Source organism: Ornithorhynchus anatinus, chromosome 6 (genome assembly GCF_004115215.2).
Source record: "Ornithorhynchus anatinus isolate Pmale09 chromosome 6, mOrnAna1.pri.v4, whole genome shotgun sequence".
NCBI lineage: Eukaryota > Metazoa > Chordata > Mammalia > Monotremata > Ornithorhynchidae > Ornithorhynchus > Ornithorhynchus anatinus.
The window spans coordinates 6329210-6351390 of NC_041733.1; the positions used below are offsets into that span (position 1 = coordinate 6329210).

The 22181-nt window shown below is 40.5% G+C and overlaps 1 protein-coding gene across 3 annotated transcripts in view; it reads left to right on the top strand.

Annotated features, from left to right (window-relative positions):
- Positions 1-22181, top strand: part of PCDH11X (protocadherin 11 X-linked) — a 1108633-nt gene that overhangs the window by 818205 nt on the left and 268247 nt on the right. For all 3 annotated transcript variants that reach the window (XM_029067267.2, XM_029067265.2, XM_029067266.2), the window contains exon 6: positions 2445-2643. In XM_029067267.2, coding sequence (XP_028923100.1) covers positions 2445-2643 — 199 coding nt within the window. The remainder of the gene's footprint in view (positions 1-2444; positions 2644-22181) is intronic.

The following is a 22181-nucleotide window of genomic DNA, read 5'->3' on the forward strand; positions in this document are numbered from 1 at the left end:
GGAAAGAGCCTGGTCTTGGAAGTCAGAGGTCATTGGTTCTAATCCCGGCTCCGCCGCTTGTCAGCTGTGTGACTTTGGGCAAGTCATTTCACTTTGCTGTGCCTCAGTTACCTCATCTGTAAAATGGGGATGAAGACTGTGAGCCCCACATGGAACCACCTAATCACCTTGTATTTCTCCCCCCACACACCCCCAGCAGCACTCAGAACAGTGCTTTGCACATAGTAAGCGCTTAACAAATTCCATCATTATTACTATTATTGTTATCATTTGCAGTGAGAGAAAGCCAGAGGGGGGAAGAGGAATTTACTGTCTGTGAGAGACAGACAAGTTACCTGTGAGAGCAGGTGCACAGGCTTGAATATGTTTTTGACTGATTTTTCTTCTAATTCAAAACCCAATCAAATTCTAGGATGTCTGCACAGATCTAGCACATAATTATGATTTATATGTTGAAGCTTCAGTTTCCTTCACATAGGCTTTTTCTAACCAGTTCTTCCACGACTTTGTGGGAAGCTTAATTTGCAAAGCACATTATCACCTTTCATAATCTATAAAGGAAGCCTAATGACCGGAGGAGTCAATTCCGTAAATGCCTACGGATTTTGAATCCGTATTGCTTTAAGTTAGCCATTTATCACTTCAACCTGAAATCCTCAGGTAGGTGATGTATTCACAAGAGTCCAATCTCGGTACTGAGAAATGACATGAAGCTGAGATTTTTTTTCTGGTGTGCTACAGGATTGCTCATCTCCTGCATATGGACAATTTATTTTTCTCTATTTGGAAGAATGACAGTCATAAATAGGGAAAAAGGTCACAGACACTGAAGAAAAATATTTCAATAATGAGGTGAATCTTGTAGTTAAGATAAATGAGAAAAAGAGATTTGAATTCAATAAAAAAGCTTTATCGTTGGCCAGGAAAATGCAGTGTACAGTTCAAGAAACGGTTATTCTCGATGACTTAGCTGCCAGGTGGGTTTGGAAGTGTAGAAAAAACTTAGGCATTTTGTGTGAAGAACAGAATATGGGTGAACAATTGATTCAACCTTCTTTGTTTTGGCTCTTTCGAGAATTCACTTGGTTGGAATAGCAAAATAAGAACATGCGTTTGAGTTGTTACAGAATAATCTGATTAAATGAATGCAACGTTCAGAATATTTTGAGATAATGAATACAAATACACACAAATTCTTGACAGCAAGAAGGAGGAAGAATCAAAGTGTTATAAAAATAAAGCTCGGGATTACCGAATGATGAATTAAATGAAAGACTCTCTCCCTGAGTTTGGGTGAACCAAAAGAAGCCCTTCTCAATTATATGTGTGCAAAGAAAGTCAAAATAAACCCCCTGCAGCAGTCTTATCTAATATGGTTTGGTTTTATGGCAAGTGGATTGTAATGCCAACCAATTTTTGACTCACCCAATCTCCTTTCTTTGTCCTTGCCACTACCCCCCCCCCCAAAAAAAACAAAAAAAAAAAACAAACCAAAAACCAAAACTACAATGTGTCTGCTTTCATAAATAGACACTTTAGGGAATGGATTAAGATGACCTTGGTTGCAGCGCATTAAATCTTTTTCAATCAGTCAAATTCACGCCTCCATGCATTCGCTCAGTTGTGCTGTAGTAATGGATCCTGGAGATGGATTGAGACCTTAAAAGAGCCCCACTCGTTGGAGATGTCCCATTTGCGTTGAGTCAGAAACCGACTGTTGCAATTCAAAAGGCTCCATCTATGCAACTTATCTGAAAATTGTGAGGCAATTTTCCTACAACACTTGTATGGTTTCTTTTACAGTGGTCTGTTTTTTGATAAATAACAGCAACTTTTTTTTCATTCTAGTGGGACATCTTTTTTTTTTTTTTTTTTAAGAAGGTTTTCAAGTGAAGATTTTTCCCTCAAACTGCTTAGATGTCAATAATTTCTAAATCCTTTTCATAGGATGATAACCGGAAACTTTTTTTTGTTTTTTATTTTCCTGTCCTCGTCCTTCAGTCTCAAAGATTCAATCGTGTATGTTAGAACACAGTACACTTATATTGGACTTCAGAGGCTGGAGGACCTTATTCAATAACCAGCTATTCTTGAGGGTAGCAAAATCAATTCCCTTTCAAATGATGATCGGAATCTCCAAGCCGATTTCTAGGAGCCATCACAGGCCCGTGAGGAGCAACAGTTTATCTTTAGCCGAAGATGCCTTTCATTTTGCATTAGGAATTACTGGTTCGAGAAATAAGACAAGCTCCGCCGTCAGGTAAAGCAGGTTTGAACACCAAACTGCTTGTTCGTGAAAGCCTCAAATCGTGCACTTGAAATTGTGTAGATAATGTTAATGTGCCTTCGGCAGAGAGCTGAAATAAGACATTTCCCAAATTGGATGCATTAAGCAATTACTCAGATCGTAGTTGAAACCCTATAATTTTCCTTCTTCCTTGCAGTCCCAGCGCCGGGTCACATTTCACCTACCAGACAGCTCCCAGGAAAGCTGTAGTGACAGTGGGCTGGGAGATCGTGAACCTACCAGCAGTTCCAGCACATCTCACCCTCTGCCCCTGGGCTTCCCCCAAGAGGAATACTATGAGCAGACATCACCCAATAGCCGGACCGAGGGAGACGGCAACTCCGATCCAGAGTCTAGTAAGTGACCGTTTTCCTCTGCTCTAAAGATCCGCCCTTTCGAACACCGGAACACGTCAAAACCGTGTCTCCGTGTCAGTGTGGCCGCCGCATCACTTAATGGCCACTGGTAATGCATCTCCTGGTGCCTTTCAGTCCGTGGCCACCCAGGGTTTGGGTGACTAACCTCTATGTTAAAAAGTAATGCAGAATCACAGCCACAGATAACGTGTGAGAAATGTATCTGATTTGGTCACAGCATTATGGGATGAAGCTGATTACAGAGTGACTTTGGGTCTCTGCTTTGAAGTCAAATAAGGTTTTTCATTGATCGCCACTGATATCGCAGACTCGGTCAGTGTTCAGACAGAGGCCGCTTCCTTTTATCTTTTGTTTTCAGTATGAAATCACAGTGGGACATTCAGGTGCAAATAATCTCAGAGCATTTCTGCCATGTCTGGAGATTAAAGTTCCTCGCCCTAGAGCTGGGGAAGTTTCCTGGCGTTTTGAGTCATTCCCTCAAAATGCGCTTTCTGGACTGTCTACTGTTAAGAAAAACAAAGCTCAAATTATGACTCGCATGAAAGATACCTGCTGGCACTTGCAAGAACACACACAGACATTGATTCTTCAAGAGAGGAAGCGAATGTCACAAGTTCAAACTACAATGAAATATACAGACTGGCACTTGATAATGTGTTGAGCGTTTCACCACCTGATGTGATCCGCAGAGCTCAGACGATTTGGAAGCTTCATTTTTTTTTTTATTTTCCTACTCAATTTTTTTTTACATTTATAAACCGCATGTGTTTATGGTACAATAGGACCACGCTCTCCCTCTGCCTCTTCTTCTGGCTATTATTGTGTATTATTTATAGAGCAGCAAACAAAGTCTTGCTATTGTTCAAAGCACAGAGCAGACAGAGTGCTGCCCCACAGCTCAAATGGTCTAAAATAGGCAGGAGCAATAGATGAGTCAGTAAATTCAATATGGAACAGGACATTATGGCGTGGAGACCAAAGCGGTAAGGGGATACGTGGACAAAGACCAATCCAATGAGATTTCTGAAACATTTGAAAGGCAGTGGGGAATAAACTTGCCCCAGCAGTGAACCCAAACCCCTGGATCTGTTTCCCCTGCAATTCCTTGCTCAACCGTATTCCCGAAACTTTCACACATAAAAGAAAATGCACAACAGAGAAAGCCCAATTTAAAAACTGACATCCGTCAGGGTAAATGCAGCCACTAGACCACGATGAACTCTCAACCATCTCTTCTCAACATATGTATATGAGCTAAGCTCAGGAGTGTGTGGAATTTTTTTAGCTTGTTTAGGAAGTACTGTGGTTCAATTCATTCTAACTGTACTCTATGTTAAATAAGAGATGGAGCGAGGGTGATGTTTAGAACGACATAACTGTGCCAGATTTTTGGCTCAAGCCTCATGTGAATATACAGCAGGAGACATTTAGCATAATTTTGTTATTGTTGTCATTAGTTATTAATAACAACATTCCTTCCTGTGAAGCTTATATTAAATATATAATGCAGGAATGAAAATGCCACTGTTTTTTTTTTTTTTTTTTTTTTTTTTGGTAACATCGGAAAAGTTGATACAATATATATGAGAGTTACGGGTAATTGCTTCCTCTGGGGATAGTATCCAAGCAACTTCTAGAAACAAAGGTTATGAAACAAGGAATACAGAGAGCCAGTGTAAGATTAATTCACCTGAAAGGAATCGGTGCAAATCGTCTTAACAGATGTATGTCAGATCTGTAGAATTGGACTGATTCCAGTCATTAATAAGTCTCTGCTGACTTCTTCCTTCTATCTTTCTCCCCTCTCTGCCCACCTCGCCCAGTTCTTTTTCCTCTTTCTCCCCTTTCCTTACCTCCCCATCCCTGGCACCTCTTCACATCCCCACACTCCTCTATATGCCCTCACTCTCTGCCTCTGCCTTGCTGTCTGGATTACTTATAAACCACTGGGGGGTTAGTGATGATGGAAATAATTAGAAGGTGAATTAATTAGCAAAGGGAGAAAGACAAGGAGAGGGGTTACCTGTAAGATGACTTCAGGAAGGACCTAAGTAGCCAACACACCTAGAGGTATGAAGAATAGTGAGTGGGACATTTTTTGTGTTTTTCAGTCTGAAACGCCAGATTTTAGAAGTTACCTGAATCTTTGTTGGCTTGATTTCAGAGCAGGGAATGTGTTTGTTATACTGTACTCTCCCAAGGGCCTAGTCCGGTGCTCCGCCCACAGTAAGTGCTCCATAAACATGATTGGTTGACAATATGGAATTTAAAATCAAACAAAAATCTTCCCTCTCCCTCTTCCAGTCTCCCTGCAATTGCCTCAGGAAACTAGATATCTTGAAATCAGAGAAAACATCAGGGAAGAGAACTTGCTTCAGAAACCGCTGTAACATTATCTCTGGTGCCAAAACTGATGTATAAGGAGGTCTAAGACTCGAAAATAGCATTCAAGAAATGCATTGTGATATGAAGCAGGTGTCAGTAAACTTTGCAGTGTTAGTCAATACTACCCCAAATAGACATGTAAACTGTTAGGGGAAGTTAATGCTGTGCTTAAGAAATAGAACTAATTTATGCTGCTGCCGTTTTTCATATTTTGAAATGTATTACACTTTCAATCTGTTTCCTTTCTTGCTAATGAATGGCTTGAAATAGTTTATGGGGCAGGAAGAGTCTCTCTCGAGTGCCAGAGCGCACAAATTTAGGTGACAATCTGCCTTCTCTTTAAATTGATGGTAGGGGTTATCAGAGGAGCCTGGCAGGCTCGGCTAATTATTTTGTTAATTCCGATACAGAGTTAAAATAAAAATCTGGCAATCCACGATTTGAAGTCCTTTACTGGTCTTGTCAAACTTTTCCAATTCAGTTTACTACTAATGGGTAGTTTCTCCCTGAGGTATAAACATTTTCCTACATTTATGGGGAAACAGCTTGGCCTCGTGGAAAGAATGTGGGCTTGGGAATCAGAGGACCTGGGTTCTATTATCTTCTCTGCCAATTGTTCTGCCAATTGCTAGCTGTGTGACCTTAGGCCAGCCACTTAATTTCTCTGTGCCTCAGTTTCTTTAACTGTGAAATGGAAATTCAATCCCTTTTCTCCCTCAGACTTAAGACTGTGAACCCAATGCGGGAGCGGGACTGCATCCGACCTACCCCATTGCTTAGAACAGTGTTTGACACATAGTAAGGGTTTAATAAGTACCATAAAATAAACAAAGTTTATGTTTATTGAGATGGAGAAGAAAAGGTTTCCATTAGTAGAAAATATCATTTTTTAAAGGACAGAGAAACTTTGTAAATGACATTACCCAATTCTCTTGAACACTCTGTCCATCTACATACTGGTCACACTACCCATCGTTCTACTTAACTTTCAAGGGATGACACTGAACACTAATTCAGAGATGTAGAAGTATGTCAATATCAGTACATGTGATCAGCAGTAATGTATTGCAGTAAAAGGTTTACTGAACATCGTATCCTCACATTTTTGCACCAAATCATTAAAATCACTTGACCACTAATGGATGCATGGCTTTCATCAAGGTAAACTTTTGGGGAATGGAGCTTTTTTTCAAAATAATGGTTCAGAGGGTGCCGATAGGTGCAAGAGAAGCAGCATGGCCTAGAGGATAGAGCATGGGCTGGGAGACAGAAGGTTATGGTTTTTAATCCCACCTCTGTCACTTGTCTGCTGTATGATCTTGGCTGAGTCGCTTCACTTCTCTGTGCCTCAGTTCCCTCATCTGCAATATGGGAATGAAAACAGAGCCCTCTACTTGACAGGGACTTTGTTCAACACAATTATCTTGTTTCCACCCCAGTGCTTAGAACAGTGCCTGACATATAGTAAGGGTTTAACAATTACTATTATCATTATTTTTATTATTATAATTTTTAAGGTCATAGAGTTGATGCCTTCTGTAGATATTCAAGCTGATTCCCCAACTTTGCTCATCAAGTCCCTGACAAGACTTGGGAGTTTAGCGCCCCCATGAAAAGACAAAATGGCAGCTTTCAGGTCAGCGAACTCTTTATAGTTTGTCATCTTTCCCCACCCAGATCAACCCCACTAATGCCCTTACCCCTTTTCCCTTCTCCTGCTCTCAGAATTAAATGTTGGCACCAGTATCAATCTGTGGCATTTACTGAGTCCTTACTATGTGCAGAACAAGTACAAGCTCCTCAAGGAGCTTACAGGTCAGATGGGAAGGCAGACATTATAATGAAGTTCATTTTTTTTAAAATGATTTTTGTTGAGTATCTACTACGTGCCAGGCACTGTACTAAATGCTGGGGTAGCTTCAAGATAATCGAGTTGGACACAGTCCCTGCCCCACATAGTGCTCACAGTCTTAATCCCTATTTTACAGATAAAGTACCTGAGGCCTAGAGAAATTAAATGATTTATCCAAGGTCACACAGCAGGCAAGTGGAAGAGTCAGGATAAGAACCCAGGTCCTCTGCCTCACAGGCCCAGGTTCTTTCCATTAGGCAACACTGCTTCTCTACTTCTCCTTCTCTCTCAGGCTTCTCATTCTTAGCAGCGAAGCAGCTATGTCATATCTTATCTGCTCAAGTGTTCTGCACACAGTAAGCACAAAATAAATACAATTGATTGATTAATTGATAAATTAGGAAGATGTACATAAGTACTACAGGGCTGAGGATGGGTTGAATAAAGGCTACAAATCCACATGCAAGAGTGATGCAGAAGGGAGAGAGAGAAGAGGAAATGAGGGCTTAGTTGAGAAAGCACTTGGGAGGCTACAGTACAATGGAGTTGGCAGGCACATTTTCTTCCCACAAAGAGTTTACATTATAGGTGTTGACAGCTGAAGTAGTAAAATGGTTTGAGTGTCAGACTGAAACATGCAGACGGCAGTCTGGCTTTCCCCGCCCGCCACACCTATTGAGACATTTGGCCTGTCTCCCTCAAATACAGGACTAGTTAGGCCTTAGACATTTCCAGGAAAATCTGACAGAACAATGAAATCAGAGAAAGCCTCACTGATACGGAGCATCTAAGCACCTTAAAAAGATCACACCTCACCGAGAGCGCACGGATGGTTAGATTTCCAAGCGACGCGTACCTTGAGGAAATGAGAATATAATAATGATAATGATAATAATGTTGGTATTTGTTAAGCGCTTACTATGTGCAGAACACTGTTCTAATTGCTGGGGTAGACACAGGATAATCAGGTTGTGCCAAGTGAGGCTCACAGTTAATCCCCATTTTACAGATGAGGGAACTGAGGCACAGAGAATTTAAGCGACTTGCCCACATTCACTCAGCTGATAATTGTCAGAGCCGGAATTCAAACCCATGACCTCTGACTCCCAAACCCGGCCTCTTTCCACTGAGCCATGCTTATGTGTAATACTAATAATTATGGGATTTATAAAGCACTTACTATAAGCTAGGTACAGTGCTAAATTCTGGGGTAGATATAAGCTAATCAGATTGGACATAATTAATGGTCCACATGGGACTTACCTTCTAAATTCCCATTTAGATGAGGTAACAGAGGCACAGAGAAGGTAAATGACTGGCCCAGGGTCACACAGCAGACAGGTGTCAGAGCTGGGATGAGACACTAGGCCCTCTGAATCCCAGGTCTGTGTTCTTTGCACGAGACCACAGTGCTTTCCCCCTGTCAGCCAGCTCTCTGCTACAGATAACACAGTATAAGTGCTTAGTACAGTGCTCTGCCCACAGTAAAGGCTCAATAAATATGACTGAATGAATCTCGCTTCAATTTTAATCCTGTTCTCCTCATTAACAGTCCGAATAAAGGGGGCTGCATTTTTCAAACTGCTATACTAAATTTTTTAAAAGCAGTTTCATTGTATGGAGTCATTTCCCACTGGACGCCATCCTATCTAAAAAGGTTATAATTAGCGGAGAGTGTGGCATATGAAAATAAATGTAAGGAAACCCTGATGGGAAACAGTATTTAACAGTCATTCAAAAAGTTTGGTATGGTTCCTACTTGTTTTCCTTTAGTTTCCAGATGGACTTTTGTAATGCAAGGCAGAACTAGGTCTCTGTGTCATGGAGGCATGATCAAGTTGCTGTAGCAGTTAAAATGAATCAAAAATGGTATTTTAGGACAAAAAGGGAGTTTTGTCATTAGTAATTTAAAGATGATAAATCTCAGGGCTGGTTCCCACATTCCCACATCTGTCGGTCTGTCTGTCATTCTCTCTGCCTTCCTCTCTATTAGACTAGCAAAGCCCTGTGGTAGTACACTAATAATTAATCCTCAGAGGAATGAAGTAATTAATCTTTCCTAGAGAGTCCAATTTGATTGATATTCTACCTTTAATATAATTAGTTGGGATGAAGGTAGGAGAATAGGATCGCGTACTAGCGTTCTGTGTGTCGGAGAAATTCCAACCTTTTGATACTCTCCTGGGATTGTTATCACAGTCCCTTTCCCATGAAGCATGAGAGCGGCCATTAGTAATAATAATAATCTTGGTATTTGTTAAGCGCTTACTATGCGCAGAGCACTGTTCTGAGCGCTGGAGGAGATACAGTGTCATCAGATTGTCCCACATGAGGCTCACGGTCTTCCTCCCCATTTTATAGATGAGGGAAATGAGGCACAGAGAAGTTAAGTGATTGCCCACAGTCACCCAGCTGACAAGTGGCAGAGCTGGGAGTCAAACCCATGACCTCTGACTCCCAAGCCCAGGCTCTTTCCACTGAGCCACGCTGCTTCTAGTGGGAGCTTGGATTTGAAAGGTGGGAAACTGGTGAGGATCAAAGTTTCTGAATTGAGCCTTCTCTTTTGAATACACAGGTCCTTCTGAGCTAGCTTAGTTATGTATCTTTCTCTCTCTAGTGTTCATATTTTAGAGGATCTGGGGTTCAGGTTATTGAAGAAAAATCATTATCCTACAGATATTTTCACAACCAATTTTCAAAGCATGATAGCGTGGTAGAAATGGTCCTCACTGATTGTCCGTTAGGTACAATGCATTATACTAAACACTGCAGGAAGTACAGTAGAATTCTGAGATATGTTCCCTGACACCAAGGAGAGTCTGTTTTAATGAGGAATATTGCCTTAAAAAACACTTACAAATAAGGTAATCAGAATAATTAATTGTACAATTGTAAAAGAATGTCAAGATTCTCAAGGAAAATATTTTACTCTCAGGTCATGATTGTAGAGCAGATCACGAGTTCCAGACCTTATGATTCAGAAGCAATTTGAGACATCAAATGAGGTGACCCACAGGTTTTCAAATACATGAATGAATGAATTCAAGCAAATAGGCTTGGATGCCATCCCTGTCCTGCATGGGGCTAACAGTCTTAATCCCCATTTGACAGGTGAGAGAACTGAGGTACAGAGCAGTGAAGTGACTCGCCCCAGGCCACACCACAGACAATTGGCCGAACAGGATTAGAACTCATGACCTGCTGACTCCCAGGCCTTTGCTCTATCCCCTATGCCCTGCTGCTTAGCAATGGTAGTGCTGGTGGTACTTATTGAGCTCCCACAGGGTGCAATAGACTTTATTAAGTACTTGGGAAAGTAAAAGAGAAGCATGAGACATGATGGCTGCCTAGGAGAATCTTCATGACTTTCAGGGTAATAAAATCAGGGAGACCTCACCACTACCCTCCCTGTCTCAGAAGCTCATAATCTTGGTGTTGTCCTCAACTCCTCTCTCTAATTTAACCCTTATATTCATTCAATCTGTCACCAAATCCTGTCAGTTCTGCTTTCGCAAAAATCTCTAGAATCCACCCATTCCGCTCAATCCAAATTGCTCCCGTGCTGATCCATGCACTCATTATTTCCTGCCTTGACTCTTCACTCACCTCCATACATCCAATCTCACCCCTCTCAAATCCATACCTCTCTCTGCTGCCCAGACTATTTTTCAAAAAAAAAAAAAAAAAGACTCTTCAGTCCCTGTGTCTCCAGTGGTGGACCATCCATCTCTGCATTAAACAGAACTAAAAATAATAACAGTAATAGTGTAGTATTTGTTAAGCATTTTCTATTTGCCAGACACTGCCCTAGATTCTGGGATGGATACAAGCAAATTGGGTTGGACCCAGCCCCTGTCCCACATCGGGCTCACCGTCTTAATTCCCATTTTACAGATGAAGTAACTGAAGGACAGAGAAGTTAAGTAACTTGCCCAAGGTGTCTCAGCAGACAAGTGGCAGAGCCAGGACTAGAACTCAAGTCCTTCTGACTCACTATATACTTCCTTACCATCAGCTTTAAGTCACTCGAACATCTCTCCCTCCTACCCAACCTTGCTGATTCTCTACTTCAGTCCAACCCACATGCTCTCCAACAACCTCCAACAACCTACTTTCTGCCTCCCAATGTTAATTATTCATTTGATCGTACTTACTGAGCACTTAGCGTGAGCAGAGCACTATACTAAGCACTCGTTGGTTTAACCCACCACTGACCCCTTGCCCAGGCCCTCCCTTGGGCCTGGAACTCCCTTCCTCTGCATGTCCACCACACTCCCCACCTTCAAAATCCTCCTAAAAAAATCACATCTCCAAGTCTTCTTTCCAGATTAAGTCCTTTATTTCTCTTTTTCTCCCTCGCCTCTGCATTGTCAGTGAAATTGGTTATGTATCCCTTAAAACTTTGATACTCCAGCACTTCTGTAAATGTTATTTTACTCTACTCTTTCCCCTCTCTGTAATTTACTTTAATGTCTATCTTCCCCCATAGATTGCCAGCTCCTTGTGGACAGATGTAGTTGTTCATCCACAAGTCTGTTGTATCATACTTTTCTGAGAGCGTAGTACAGTGCTCTGTCTCTGTCTTCATCCCGGATGTGGACTAAATCACATAATTCCTTGAGAGCCCCTGTGCATTCTAGGCTTTGTCTTATTTATAATTTAAAAAAAAAAAAAAATCTTATGAACTCCATGTGAGACAGGGACTATGTCTGATCTCCTTACATTGCATCCATCTGAGTGATTAGTATGGTGCTCAGGACATAGTAAGTGCTTAACAAAAACTACAATTATTATTATTATCACTATTATCTCTAGGGAGAAATGCTATGTCAGTTTCTGAAGTTTAATTCCCAGGCAGCTCTAGGCCTTCCTTTCATAGCTATGCATTTTGGGAAGGCTCAAACGTTAACAAAAGCTGTTGTATGTTTTCTTCTTAACTGGATGATTTATTGGATAATAAGAGTGAGAATCTTTAGAAAAATGGTAAGCAAAACAACTCTAAGTACTGTGTATTTGATAGTGGGCCTCATGCAAAATCAATTAATCAGATTCTTGAGGAAAAAAGTCCTCCTTGTCATCATCATCCTCATCAGTACTTGACTGTACCAAGTGCTAAAAAATGTTATCACTGAAATAATTCTAAAAGAATGTCTTCCATATATTCCCTGTTTAAGAAAAAACAAACAAAAAAATACAAAACAATCTCCTTCTCATCCCTCTCGGAATTCTCTTTCAAATACAATCAGGGGAGTATTTTTAGCTAAGAAGAAAATCAAAACCGTTTTCATTTTTCAATGTGATACATACAGGGATAAACCAGAACATTACAGTCATTAATATTGTGCCAGTGAATACCTGTTTGTTTAGTCCCCGATGTGATATATAAATAACCACGCACAAGAACACTCTGGATATAAATAGATTAGAAGGAATAGATCCACCCAAGAGTTCAGATATCTGCCATTACCTGGGAAAGAAGATTCACTTTCTGGTCGTTTGTATAATAAATGAGCCTTGGCAGCCATAAACAGTGATTTAGTGGCAGATGGGCTGTGATGTGTATTCATGTTATCACTTAAGCTGACATGCTTTTGGAAAAGCCCATCTTTCTTCTTCCACCGGAGGTTTATGAAAGTTTTTAACATACATCATTATATGGAAATGGGGGAAAGCAAATCTCCTTCCCTTCCTTTGATCTCATTCTCTGTGATGAGCTGTCCCATCTGCAGTCCCTAAGGTCTTCAGAGCTGGGAAAGAAAATGGATTCTCATTCAGATGACCCGTTCTTATGAGGGCGCCGGCCGCTGATACGAGAGATGACCCCAAGGGTCACAAAGGGCACGGATCAAAATGGAAAATAGATCTCTGATATTGGGAACTTGACAGCATTGAGTTCCATTCTGGTGACAGCCATGAAGACGAGTGTATCGTTGGTTTCTCAAATCTAGTGAGGATTAAATAGAGGTTTATCACGGAGAAGCAGGCTTCTCTGAGTAAAGCAATCCCTTATCTTGTCTGGCCCGTTTGAAAATGACAAGGGCTGGGGGTTTGGCAGACGCCACCAATTGAAAGCTCATGTCATAAGGTCTGGCATGGCAGCGGGCTTGAATAACTACCTTCGGTGACAGAGAATAGGTGGCCTTCTCTAGACAATAAGCCTTTCTTTGCTTCTAAATTTTTATTAGGCCACCTACACCATAAAATAAAGTTCGTATGACATTTATATTTCTATTATTTATGAGCCGTGAGGCGATTCATTTTATGACCTTCTTCTGTCTTTCTTCTGCTTATTTTATCTTACTCTCTAGTCTCACTCATCTTTGAACATAAGAAAATAGTGTCTTGGCTACTCATTCCTTTTATGCTCACTTGCAAGCCAATATAATCAGTCGTGCAAGAGGCGACATTTCGGGCCCGTTGTAATATTAGCATTGGCTATGGGTTATGATCCTTTATTTCTCTTCCACAATATCTTAGGAATTCCAAACATTGAAGGAATTGATTCAAAGTGATGGCATTAACATTTCGAGGTTAATACATAATCCTCAGAATTATTTGCCCTAACAATAAAACATTTTACTAAACATATCATGGGAATCGTTAAATAATGAATAACTGTAGGGAATCTGTCTTAACCGGGATCGTGCGGTTCATTCATTTACATTTTTATTGAACGTTGAAGATTCCCAGAGACCTTGGGATGGAAACAGCGGTGTTTCCCTGAGTCGAAGAATTTCTGTTTTACTCAATAATTCTAGCAACTTTGTCCTTACTGTAGTGGGTCATGATCTTGCCTAACCACTTTCATTTTATCAGCTTTATCCCTAACAAGGTTTTGCGTCAATGGGCTACAGCGAAGCCAAAGAAGTATAATGCTATTAACGGTATGGGTAGTGTGAAACAATTATGGGTTTTGCTTCGAAAGTCCTTTTCTGAAGCATTTTATATATATCCCAAGATGTCTGGGATAGGGGCTGATTTTCTAATATACATTTAAAAATCTATCTCAAATGTAATCTTCACACATTTCTTTATCTCGGTGGTAACTAGGACATCAATTACTAAAAGTAATTGGGGGGGAGTGATACTTTTTCTAGCATACCCTGTAGTTTATAAAATCCTAAAGAATTTAAACTTTGCCAGAAAATTGCCTGCTCTACACTTGCGAAAGTTTTGATCATCACCAGAGGCCAAATTCAAAGAATCGTAACGTGCCTGTTCAATCCTCCCCTCTTCTTTTTTAACCACTGTCTGACGTGCTAAGACAACAGACCCTTGGCCTTTCTGGCTGCCTTTTTCCTTCTGACATGAAACCTGTGTGTTCTTGATAGAGTAGGGCCAGGATAAGGTAATATTTATTTATTTTTATCTGGTATTTCTTAAGCATTTAGCATATGCCGGGCACCGTATTACACGCAGGGTAGATGCAAGCTAATCAGGTTGATCACAGTCCCGGTCCCACATGGGGCTCAGTCTTTATCCCCATTTTACAGATAAGGTAACTGAGTTCCAGAGAGGTAAAGTGACTCACCCAAGGTCAAACAGCAGACAAGTGACAGAGCCAGGATTAGAACCCTGGTCCTCTGGTACCTGATAGTAGCTGGATTGAGCAGCCACTGGGTGCATTGCTTAGGAAAGTTGAGATGAAGTCCCTGACCACATTCTATTAGGAGAATCAAGCATCGGAATATATAGAGAGAAATAAGACAATGAGCAACTTGACGATTGATTAACATGCAACAAAGGAAGAAAAATAAAGTCATAAGTGCTAAAGGCTGATAGACTAGGTACTTGGGGATTCATCCCATGTGGACTAAATGTGTGTTGATGGGAAATCTAAAGCGCTTTTCCTAGGATTTTGGTGACATATGCTAAGCGTTTCAATCACAAGTGTCCTTGAAACATGAATGCAGAAAAAACTTCCTCCTTACCTTGGTTGTCCATTAATCTGTCACCCTCTGTGTCCAGTTAACTGTGTCCATTAAATTATATACTTTCATGGTTAATTTTCTGTAACACCTAGTTTGCCCAGTTAGAAATATTATAATTATTACAGTGCTAATGTTTCCCGTTCCATATCCGCGTCTTGAAGCTGAACTGATAAAGGAGAACAGGGGCTATTCAAAAGGTCAAAAGAACATTCCATTTTATTCACATACAGGAAACTTTAAAATTCCCCAGACGTTAGCTACAACCTAAACAAAATGTTCCCCATCAGAGTCTAGATTCCGCCTTCTCCTCGAGTCTAGACACCCCCCACCCCCTGTCCTTTTAGCATTAATTTTATGACTAAAAGACTTTTTTTTTTCTGAAATCCAAAACAATCAAAAGGGAAAATTTGATGATGATAGGTTCCAGTACAAAAATGATGTAATTCAGACTTTGGAAGCTAGAATTGTGGATGAGTACATTTCATTCATGGGATTTCAAAAGTCTAACAAATTGGAAAAGACAAAACCCACTCAACAGCTGGAAACAAAAGAGACTGAAGTCTGAAAGAAGGACAATTTCAGCAACAAGTCATGCGATTTTTAATATCAAATATATTCTTAATTAGGAAGGAACTATAATCGAGGCATTATCAAATCCCGTGTGCTATTCACTTCTAATGGAATTTCATCTGCATTAAAATTATTGGTATAATTGAAATGAACAGATCCCCCTCCTTCCCGCCCAAACCCAACACTTCTTAACTGACTGCATTAATTAAGAGAGGCCAATCATCCTCAGTTTCAGTTCGCTTCTGCCAGCTCCTATAGTTTATCGGTTGTAGGCCGCTATAGGAAGGAAGGACATCTGCATTTGGAAAAACCAAAGATTGAACCTCCCCTTCTAAAGGAAGAGCAATGGGGATACAGATAACGGGTCAGGGTTTCCTGTCTCCTTGTAAATAGAGCACCTTCAGGAGCAGCGTTCCTGCAGTGCTCAATTAAGCTTGTGATGATGGGTTTTCCAACAACTGTGCTATATTTAGTTAGATTCATTGTCCAACCACAGGACCCGAAAGGACGCGAGATGGGAAACTGGCCTTTCGTGGGACTTTGTGAAAGGAGGCGGGGGATGACGGGAAAAAGTCACGACAGAAATCTGGAATTTTGGATTTGCCTTTGATCTTCAACCTCCATCTTGATTTTGATTTCTGCCCCAATTTTCCATTTCCTAGAATTGTATATGAGAGTATCGAGAAAAGTAGCTCTTAGATATGACATTTTTGTGAGTGATTTCATTTTTCCCAGAAAACTGTAATCAGAAATCATTCCAGTGAACCTATCACTCCCCATGCTAAGAACTGATTAAGACTATACATTTTAGAAATCACCGCAAGAAGAGAACTAAAATTACATTTCAAGCTACAGATGCTGCCTCCCCTGTTTAGACTGTGAGCCTGTTATTGGGCAGGGATTGTCTCTATCTGTTGCCAAACTGTACATTCCAAGCGCTTAGTATAGTGCTCGGCACATAGTAAGGGCTCAATAAATACTATTGAATGAATAAATGAACGGATGAATGAGTGGTCCAGACCTGGAAATCTAACACTGTGCTAAATAGAGCAGTTTTATTGTTATTCAGCCAGCAAGTATCTTTGATACAGCATTATATGTTCTCTCTCTCCAGTCAACCATCTAATCCAAATATGACTCTATACTGAACATCTTCTTCAACTAAGCCCGTCATTGGGCAGGGATTGTCTCTATCTGTTGCCGAAGTGTACATTCCAAGCGCTTAGTACACTGTTCTGCTCATAGTAAGCGCTCAATAAATACTAATGAATGGATGAATGAATGAATGAAAAAAGCAAAGCCAAACAAAGCAAAAAACATGGTGATAAAGTTATAGGGCTTTGATTATGGCTTTTCACATACTTCTGAATCTGAAGTTCCTACCTCATGTCACAAGAAAAATCTGTAGAGGATTCTATGAACTGGATCTGTTGTATTCAACTTTAATCATATATTTAGACATGCATTCCTTTGTCCCTATTTTGAAAATATAAGGGAACTGAAGTGCTTTTTTCAAATGGCCTGAGTTTCTACTTATGTAATAAAAACCTTCATAAAAATGCTTTTTAAATAAAAATATACTGCTTTAAGACATGCAGTTGTTTAAAACATAAATATTTTAAATGCATTACAATTATGAAAGCAATAAAGACTAGATGATTAACTAAATGATTTCCCAAATGCAATTCCAAACTGAGAATACTCTTAGGTTTTATGCTCCCACAAGCATACTAAATTTCTATCTGTCCTTAGAGTCCTAAATGTAAGTTTGGCTAAGGGTTTCTAAAGTGTGTGTGTCTGTCCATGTCGATGTGTGGGGGTTTGTGTATACGGATGTGAGTGTGTGCACACATACTCAGACTCACACGTGTATTTGTGTATTTATACATGTACATACACGTGTGTGTGTGCGCACGTGCACATGTTTCATTTTAAAGGCACATGCTCCTAATTCCATCCAAAATTTGACTGAAGTTAGATGATCCAGTTTGGATAAAAAAAAATAATAATTTCACCAACTCTGCATTCTCCCAGATCTGAAAACTGATTGCATTACAGAATTATAAAATCCTAGAAGCAGCATAGCCTAGTAGAAAGAGACAGGTCTGGGAGTCAGAGACCCTGGATTCTAATCCTGTCTCAGCCACCTATCTGCTGTGAGACTTTGGTCAAGTCACTTCATTTCTCTGTGCCTCAGTTACCTCATCTGTAGAATGGGAATTCAGTCCCACTCCCTCCTACTTAGACTGTGAGTCCCATGTAGGACAGGGGCTGTGTCCAACCTGATTAACTTGCATCTACCCAAGTGCTTAGCACATTGCTTGAAAAATACTAAGCACTTAACAAATGCCATAATTATTATTAGTGTTTTACAGAACCTTGAGAAAACATAAGGTCTATTCATTCAGTCAGTTATATTTATTGAGCACTTGCTGCGTGCAAAACAGTGTACTTGTCCCTAAGCAGATATTCCACTGAACACTCCAGGATGGATGTTAACTTTGTTCTAAAAGATCTCCAGAGATGGGGATTCATTGGCTTTCTTAGGAGCCTTATCCCACTGGGGAAGTACTATGATGGTCAGGAAGGTTTTCTTTATGTCCAAAAGAAATGAGTCAAGCTTTGATTGCAGGCCAATTCCCCTTTCTGCCACGTTTTTCACGTGACCTTGGACAAATCCTTTCACTCCTCTGTGTCTGTTACCTTTTCTGTAAAATGGGATTATGACTGAGAGACCCACTTGGGACATGGATTGTGTCCAATCTGATTAGGTTGTATCTACCCCAGAGGTAAGTAGAATGCCAGCAGTTTTTTTGTTTGTTTGTTTGTTTTTTAAAAAAGACTATTCTTTCTCAAAACACAAGGAGACTTTTAAGTCCATATAAGCAGTAATTCCAGCCCCTGTGTTCTCCTTCTCTTCTATTTCTTTATTTCCCCAACTTTTCCCCCTCCTTTCTCTTCCCTTACAACCATGGAATGTCTTAAGGCAGTGAAGGAAACCTGGATCATTAAGAACTGCTATGTGTTCAAAAACAAAACAGGAAAAAAACAAACACCCCAAAAAAATCTTCATTGTTACCTCTGTGGAGGAAAAAATCCATTCCATTTATCCACCACCTGGGCAATTCAAAAGGCATAGACTTGTCTTTTTAGCGTGGTGTGTGTGTTATTTTCAAATAATAACCAGGCACGCCTCTCAAAGAGCTAGTAATTTCTAAACTATGAATCAATACGATGGGGCAGATGTTGCTATTTGAACAGCCGAATCTTGTCTGTGTTGTGAACTATCTAAATCAGCAAACGCTTTGTCTGTGCACCAAGGCATTATGGTCCACCCTAAACCCACCTGACAAATAACGTTTGATTCAGAACTTCTCCGGAGCTGAGTATTTCCAGGACATTGTCCCTTGTGTTGTCTCAGGTCTGTTAAGGCAGCCAAAATCAGCTGGGAAGTCAGAGGGAATTTAGAAGATAGAAAAAAAAAAAATCAGTTTAATTTGTAATTTAGGAAGAAGGAATCATTGAACGATTTAATCCGACTGATTTTGCATGTGTTGGAAAGACACTGTTGTCGATATGGCACATAGAAACATAAACAGAAATACGCTGTTGCTAAAGGCCTAATAGTTTGAAGAAACTGTATTCGTTCAGTAATTCAGGATGTATATTTTCTATGATAGGAACTTTAACTGGGTAACTGCTGATTATGTGTAAGCTTTATTTCTTTCTTTATCTCACCACTTGCTAATATGTCCTAGTTTAGTTTGAAAATAGTGAAGTTAATGACTGATTGCATGTTCTTGTCTCCTGTTTTATTATTCTCATTTTCTTCCCTTTCCCTTTCTTTTGCTAATTTTAAGGGTTCATGTGCCTGAAATTTTATGGCTATGAAATGAAGGAAAGCCTGTGATTTCAGTGTGTGATGCTTTCTGAATAAAGATGTTCAGGGAAATTGTAGGCAGATGTAAACTCATCTCCTGTGGTTGGTAGCTTGCCAGATTCCATGTAGGAGAAGAAATGGCTGCTTCTTGTCCAACCACTGGGATGTGCTTAAATCTCAGATTATTATAGATCACTGGAGTTACAACCTTGGAAAAATCTAAGCAAGCAACCGATCAATCAGTAGTATTTACTGAACAGCCGCCACGTGCGGACACACCGTAGCCAGCCCCGGGATGTACGCTGGAAGTAGAAGACGTGTAATTCTAGAGAATGTGTCATCTCCTTGATTAGAGAAAATCAGATTTATACGATACAGAGCTCTTTCGAGAGGGGTTATCTTTATAACTGAAGAGGAAGGGAGATTGAAGAATATTGAGATGAATGTAGAGGACACATCTTCAGTTATACGCAAATGAAACGGAAACAGGCTAATCGTCTTCATATGCTAAAATGAGTCAGCATAGAGGATGATGGAGTTTTGTGTCGGATTTGATTATCCTGAATCTCCCACAGGGCCCAGCACCTAGAGTATGCACTTTCCCCGCTGCTCTTCTAAAATCCCACTGCCTCCAAGCAAGACAGTGAGCCCCATGTGGGAAAGGGACTCTGTCCACCCTAATTCACTTCTATCTATCCCACGATTTAGAATAGTATTTGACAAAAAATAAATACCATAAAAAACTTAACAAATACCATAAAAAAAACTTCCCCTGAATTGATTTCCCACCACAGCCAACTTCAGCACTTCTTGTTTCCAACTTTCTCCGCTAGCATTCATTCAATCCTTCAATAGTATTTATTCAATAGTATTTATTGAGTACTTACCATGTACAGAGCACTGTACTAAGTGCTTGGAATGTACAAATTGGTAACAGATAGAGACAGTCCCTGCCCTTGGACGGGCTTACAGTCTCACTATGTGCAGAGCACTGTACTGAGCGCTTGGAAAGTACAATGCAGCAATAAAGAGAGAGAATTCCTGCCCACATCAGGCTTACAGTCTAGAAAGGGGGAGAGATGTGTATGCATGCATTCTCTGTTATCTATGTTAAGCAACGCAGTTGTGAATTTATTTATTTATTTATTTTTTTAATATTTGTCTTCCCCAACAGGAGCATAAGCTCCTTGTGGTCTGGAAATATGTCACTTTTTTCTACTGTATCTGTCGGGAATCTAATATACAGGGAATTCTCCATCAGTGCAATTACTTTTACTAATCCTTGTATTGGATCAGAAAAACCTAAGTTTAAAGGTGAAAGGGCAGGTGCATACCAGTTGAAGGAACTTAACAGCTGTCCTGTTAATGCCCTCAATCATTCAATCCTATTCAATGATTGCTTATTCATTCATACAGTAGTATTTATTGAGCACTTACTATGTGCAGAGCACTGTACTAAGTGCTTGGAATGTACAGTTCAGTAGCAGGGACAATCCCTGCCCATCGACGGGCTTACAGTCTACTCGGGGGAATAATAATAGTGGCATTTATTAAGTGTTTACTATGTGCAAAGCACTGTTCTAAGCACTGGGGTTGACATGGGTAATCAGGTTGTTCCACGGGGGGCTCACGGTCTTCATCCCTATTTTACAGACGAGGTCACTGAGGCCCAGAGAAGTGAAGCGACTTGCCCAAAGTCACCCAGCTGACAAGTGGCGGAGCCCGGATTAGAACCCATGTCCTCTGATTCCCAAGCCCGGGCTCTTTGCACTGAGCTATGCTGCTTCTGCTTATGGGAAATGATGTGGCCTAGTGGATAGAGCCCCAGCCTGGGAGTCAGAAGAACCTGGGCTCTAATCCTGTCTCCACCACTTGTCTTCTGTGTGACCTTGTGCAAGTCCACTTCTCTGGACCTCAGTCCCCTCACCCATAAAATGAGGATTAAGATTGTGAGCTCTGTGTGGGATAGGAAATGTGTCCAACCAGAATACCTTGTATCCACACCAGGGCTGAGAACAGTGCCTGGCACATAGTAAACACTGAACAAATGCCATATATTATCATTATTGTGCAGAGCCCTTGGGAGGGAATACTCTAAGAGCAGTGATAGACACTTTCCCTGTTCACAGTGGCCTTACAGTCTAGTGGGAGCTTCCCGGAACACAGAGAAACACTGGCGAAGTTTAAATCTGGTTGAAGGCCAAGTCTATTTCCTGTTATGAGCAAAATTCAAATATTTTCCAAAATAGCAGGTGTTGCTTCGGCAGGTGAATCTAATGCATTAGTCATGGCAAGGAATAAATAGGAAAGACATCGTTGACCCGTTTTTTCATTCAAGAGACAGGTTTTCGCGGTTCACTGGGAGAGGCCAAGTCGAAGACACATTTTTCTGTAAATATATGAAAAACAGAAACACCATCTAGTGATACTGTGTAACGTTTACCCAGTTTTGCTAAGGGCTTTCATTTACCATTGTAATGTGCTTTTGGGAGCATGATATTTGAATTACTGTTAACATATGAATACTCGAGATGATAGCCTTCAGGAATGTTCTGTTCATCCCTCTTGATTTACCTTTGACACTGTTCCTAATCAAGAGGGGGATGTAGTGAGATGCCTCTAAAAAAGTCACTGTTGGAGAGGAGAAAGAAAAATCATCTCTTTTTGAGCCAATTTCAAAGCTTCTCAAGTTCCTTGTAAAACATTTATGTACATTCCAGCAAAACTACTGGGCCCTGCACAGTGACATTTTCATAGAGGACTGGAATGGGCTTTAATAGCTTCTGCCCCACTTTTTGAATCATTTTTTTTTTTTTTCAGGGGTGAGGAGAACCTGGGCTTGGGAGTCAGAGGTCATGGGTTCTAATCCCGGCTCTGCCACTTGTCACCTGTGTGACTG